Source organism: Nicotiana sylvestris, chromosome 1 (assembly GCF_000393655.2).
Source record: "Nicotiana sylvestris chromosome 1, ASM39365v2, whole genome shotgun sequence".
NCBI lineage: Eukaryota > Viridiplantae > Streptophyta > Magnoliopsida > Solanales > Solanaceae > Nicotiana > Nicotiana sylvestris.
Window position 1 is genome coordinate 39,247,905 of NC_091057.1, and position 5,976 is coordinate 39,253,880.

At 35.1% G+C, this 5,976-nt stretch overlaps 1 protein-coding gene across 1 annotated transcript; it reads left to right on the forward strand.

Moving 5' to 3' along the window:
* Positions 1–3,425: 3,425 nt before the first annotated feature.
* Positions 3,426–5,358, forward strand: LOC138869042 (uncharacterized). The gene is made up of 6 exons (XM_070146631.1): positions 3,426–3,724; positions 3,847–3,980; positions 4,078–4,312; positions 4,397–4,433; positions 4,561–5,133; positions 5,272–5,358. The coding sequence occupies exons 1-6, from the start codon at positions 3,426–3,428 to the stop codon at positions 5,356–5,358; spliced, it is 1,365 nt and encodes a 454-aa protein (XP_070002732.1).
* Positions 5,359–5,976: the final 618 nt, after the last annotated feature.

Sequence of the window (5,976 nt, forward strand, 5' to 3'; positions counted from 1 at the left end):
CTGGATCGAGGGGACCCAGTGTGAAGGGGTAAGTGTAAACACTTAAGAACCCCTCCACATGAGTTGTGATGCTCTCCTCGGGGGTCGGGATCTATACCACAACCTTGTCCCCCCACCCGCACTCCTTTTTTACAACCTCTAGGTGCTTCTCCGTTATCGAACAGATGTACCTCGATGCATGCTCACATCGGCCGGGAACTGCAGGGGGGTTCTCAACGTCGAAGTCTTTCTTTATGATGCAGGCGACAAGAACGATCTCGTGAAGGGACGACGCTTTATCACCGGCCGGACGGGAAGAAGAGGAGGAAACCTTCTCTTTTTGAGAGACCGTTTTAGAGGTTCTTTCCATAATTTTGGATTAAAAGATGTAGAAGACGGCGGAGTTTGGCATTTTTTGACATCGAGAAGGCGGTAGATGCAGATAATGAGAGGAAATAGATGAAGAGATAGATATATAGAGGAGGCTCAGAGGTGGTTTTAAGATTGAAGTAAAGCTTTCTCTGGAACTAGACCTTATATTTATAGATGGACGGCGACGGTTCAATGACGCTAGTGGCCGACCATTACTGGCATGCATTTAATGTTTTGGGGAAGCAAACCGATGGGACATTTCAGTCACTTTGAGCGCCTACATCACGAGGATGACATCATTATCAAGAGCTCCGAAAAATCGAGGTTCAAATCGTTTCTTATCATTTTACTCTAAGAAATGCGGAGACTATCTGTATACGGTGAATTCAGGTGTCCCCGATTTTGTAGGCTCGAGAGGTCGCATCGAGCGCAAAATTTCGAAAAAATCGAGCTCGGGCTCGAAGGCAGAACAGAGGGCTCGAACCAAGGGGTAAGCTTAGTTTGGGTTCGAGGGCAGAATGTAAGTATCGAAGGTCGGAGTGCACGACAAGTACCAAACCCAAGTATGACCGACTCTGTGATGGTGTCGTTATGAGTTTGTTATAGAAGGTTAAGATTCCTGCCCACGTCCCCAAGATTCATGGCGTAAATTTCGGAATTGATTTGTACAAATTAGTACAAATTTGTACTAGGCGGTTATACAGCTGTCCCAATAAGCTCCTTATTGTAAATAGAAATGTACCTTATTTAGGGTTCCCCTATTATATAAAGGGGACCCCAATCATTTGTAAAGATCATCTAATCATTGGCAAATAATATACTCTCTTATTTTTTCGCTCATCACAATTGTCCTTTAGCTTTATTATTCTTGCTTTATTGTTCTTGGTCCATCTCGAGGTCACTTTGGCTCGAGGTCGATACTGCCTAGCAATACTGGTTTGATTTACTCATTTCTTTTGTTTGTATGAGATACTTCTTGATTATTAATTAGTATTGAACTAAATCACGTATATTTAAAACCACAAATCAATTTTAATTGTTACTCGTATTTTTGAGGTAAACAAAAATCAAGGGGAGTCAATATATAAAATATATACGTAAAAATTAAAGAAATTTTTTATCTAGCTATATAGTTTATTTTTCGACGAAGGGTTACATGTAGCTCCACCACTGTGTGGAGAAAAGGCAGCTGGTTTCTACACCTTTTCTACGAGCCAGATCGGTCTAAAGTTAACAAGACAATACTCTCTTTATTTCACTTTTTTATATATATATTTGATTGGATACATAAATTTTGCAGATTGTTTTCAAACATATGCTTAATGTATTCTTAGAGTTTATGGTTTTAAACATTTCTTTGCTATAGGAGTGTGTCATTAAGGTTAAGATATATAAAAAAGTGTCAAATATGTAAAATAATATTATACTTTAAGAGATGCAATGTTTGATTTCTACCACAATCTCCCCTTCCTCTATCACTCTACTTTGAGAAAAAAGAAGGAACCAAAAAACAAAAATGAATAAGAAGGGAAGTGAAAGTATCAGATTGCTAAAAGTTTAAAATCTAAATATGAACTGTAGTTTGCCAGTGAAAATAATGGAGCATTTGCAGTCGTACCCTATTTTTATGCCACCTTTTAACCTATATCCTATTTTTAAAAACTATTGATTTCGTAACCAACTAACAAAAAATCTGTAATAATATGACCATTATACCTCTTCTAAAACATATAAAAGTTGCATCAAGCATACCCAGATTCAAATTCCAGATCTCCTCTGTATCTCCTCCATCAGTCCGTCTCTCCTGAGATTGCCTCTCGCAACCAGATTCAAATTCCAAATTCAAATTCAAATTCAAATACATTGTAAGTATTCAAATTCATCTCCAGAATTCAAAATAGTTTTTGAATTATATGTTTTCTGATTGATTGATTGAAGTTGTTTGACGAACTTCACTGATATGCTGAATTTGCATTCTAAATCTGTTTGACGATGAATTCTAACATTCTAATCTGGAAAATATGCTAAAAAATTATATTAAAACATTATATGAGTGTTTTAATATTTAAAACACCTATGCACAAAAAACTTCGGCATAGGTGCTGAAGTTTTTTGTGCCGAAGTTTTTTAGTTAATCTGTAAAACCTTCGGCTAATGAAGCTGAAGTTTTTCTCCTGCACTATGTATTTTATTATCATTTTTTGGAAAAACTTCATACCAAAAAAATAAAACATCAATTAAAATTTCATAATGCACAAAAAACTTCGACATAAGTGCTGAAGTTTTTAGTTAATATTTAAAAACTTCAGCAAGAGGAGCTGAAGTTTTCCTCCTACACTGTCTATTTTTCTCCTGCTGAAATTATTTAGTACATTTCTAAAATCTTCAGCACTTAAGAGCTGAAGTTGTTGTCCGTGCATTCATGAATCCCTGTCATACAACTTTTTCAAAAAAACTTCAGCTGATATGCTGAAGTTATTAAGCTTATTTCTACAAAACTTCTGCACTTAATAAGCTAAAGTTTTCTGTGCATCATTCATTAATTATGTCATACATCTTTTTCCAAAAAATTTCAGTAGAAGATGCTTAAGTGATTTAGTTCATTTGTAAAAACTTCAGCACAAACAACCTAAAAATTCTTCTGTTCACTTTCCTAATACTTGCCACTAAAAATGAATCTGCAGGATGAGTTCGATTTGCATTGTTATAACTTTCAATGGGAGTTGGACTCCTGATTTCAAATACTTGGATCATGATACAAAACTTGTTCTACTTAATAAGCACATATCATTCAATATTTTCCTGAAGAAAATTAATGAAGTTGCAAATATTGATTCAACCAGATATGCACTAAAAGTATGGTTTGATATCAAACTAAATACAAGCAAAGGAATGCTTGTAACTTCAGATGAAGAACTCAGTACCTGTATACATTTGCTTACAACTGATTCGCCCTACAAGAATTGCCATTTCATCATCGAAAAAATACAACCTTCAGAATCTGCAGCATTCAAACATCTCTTGCATATGCGATAGATTCAGAACCTTTTGAACATGAAGTAGGACATCCAATAATGGAAGTAGACAACGAGCTACAACATTCTAACATTACAGCTGCTTCAGAATTTATAATGCTGCAACAATTACCCCCTCCTCCAATAAATTCAAACCAGTTTGTCGATGACCAAGAAGAAGAAGGACAACTAATAATGCAAATTGACAACCAACACACAATCCAACAAACCTTTTTGTTACCTTCTGCAATGATAAGAAACAATGAAGATGAAGTAAACATGAAGAATATACCGATAACATCAGATAGAATTGAAGAATTGCTGAAAGTTCTTGTGCTTCTCAGAAATCAAGAAAAAGGGTGAGGAAACAGCTGAAAGAATCTCCACCATATAAAATACTTAGGCACGATGCGTTGCCTGAGAAAGTAAGTGTTGGATCAATTTTTGAGAACAAACAAAACATGACTAAATTTTTCTACAGCTTAGAGATAAACCAGAAAGTTGAATTCACTGCTGTTAGATCATGTTCAAAGAGATACGAGCTAAAATTCATCGTGGACAAATGTGGTTGGAATGTACGTGCTACCAGAATAAAAAAATTCCACACTATTCAGGGTGATAAAATATCATAACATCCATGAATGCTCGAGTGATGCAAGAAAATCAGATCAGAAGCATGATGCATCAAATTTTATAAGTGAACAAATTATAGAACATGTTCGAGACAAAAAGATAGAGGTTACACCAGCCTTTGTAGAAAATGAAATGAAAAAGAAATTTGGAATTGACATTGGTTATCACAAGGCATTGCGTGCTAATCAAAAAGTTGTTGCTTGCATAAAGGGGTCACCTGAAGAGAACTACCAGATTCTTCCTTCATACCTACATATGATGGTGTGCAAAAACCCAGGAACATACACAAGCATAAAAAGAGATGCGCAGAATAGGTAACCATCAGCCTGAAGTTTCAAATGTTCCTATTTGAAAAACTTCACACCTTATGATTTGTTTTTTTGTGTTTCACTGTACAGATTTGCTTACATGTTCTTTGCTCCTGCGGCATCAATAGTTGGTTGATCCTACTGTAGACCCGTTATTGCAGTATATGCAACGTTTTTAAAGTCCAAAGGTGTTCTATTTGTTGATGTATCAAAGGATGCAAACAATCAAATCTTTCCTCTATGTTTTGGTGTAGCAGTCAGAAAACAATGAGGCATACATTTGGTTCTTCGAGGAAATGAGAAAAGCAATTCAAGTCCGACATGAATTGGTTTTCTTTTCAGATAGAAACCAATCGATTGCAAATGAGATTAGAAAAGTTTTTCCTGAAGCTCACCATGGTATCTGCCTCTATCGCTTTGAGAAAAATTTAAAGCAAAGACATGCAAAAGCCACGGTAATAAATCTTTTTCAAAGTGCTGCAAGGCCATACAAACGTGAAGATTTTAATCAGTTAATGTCCCAACTCAAAAGTATTGACAAGAAAACATACAATTACATAATGGAAGAGCCTCCAGAGATATGGGCTCGATCGTGGTTCCCACGGCGACGTTATGATATGCTAAAAACAAACATGGTAGAATCAATGAATTCTGTTTTACTAAAATGGAAAGAAATGCTTATTTTAAGAATGTTAGATTTCATCCAAGAAAAGTTAGGAGAGTGGTTTTACGAACGGAGAAAAAAGACAAATGAAACTTTTCACAGAGTATCAATATGGGCAGAAGAAGAGATGACTAAGAAGATTGACTTGGCTTGTAAAATGTTTGTGAGTATATTTATTAACTTCAACTTTTTATATCTGTTGAAGTGATTTACTGCCTACATTTAAAAAATTTCATACTTTTTCTTTTTGAAGCAACAATACACTAATATAGTTTGTCTTAATTTTTTTATTCCTTGTTAGGTATTCAACCTTGATTCAATGTTGTTCAGAATAAATAGTAAAGGAATCGAATTCATTGTGGACTTAAAGAAGAGAACTTGTGACTGACTGGAATTCCCACTTGATGAATTGCCCTGTCCACATGCAATTGCTGCTATTAATAATAGATATCTGCAGAAATCTGATTACTGCTCAAATTGGTATTCAAAGGAAACATGGTTGAAAACATATGAAGGACATGTGAATACTGTGGGAGATCAAAAATTATGGGATATACCACAAAATGTACAATATGAGATCACAAAACCTCCCGATGTAGAGATTTTACAAGGAAGAAGACAAAAGAAGAGGCATATACCTGTGACTGAATCAGTACCATTCAAGTCTACCAAATGCAGTCGATGTAAACAAGTTGGGCATAACAGAACAACTTGCTTGTCTTCTCCAGCACCTCATCTATATTCAAATAAACACACTGAAAAATACTCCAACCTTCAATAATCCTTGGTCTGAATTTAAACTTTCATTATTGTATGACATATTTGAAATGTGATTTTTTTCATAGGAATAAAAAAAAATCTCTTGGACTATTTTATATACTGCTAAAGAACAAATCACTCATTTTTGTTGCGCAGGCTTACAGGTTTGGTTGTATTTTAAAAAGGTACACAATGACTTCTGCGAGAAAAAACTTCAGGTTACAGTATGTGAAATACATATACTTAA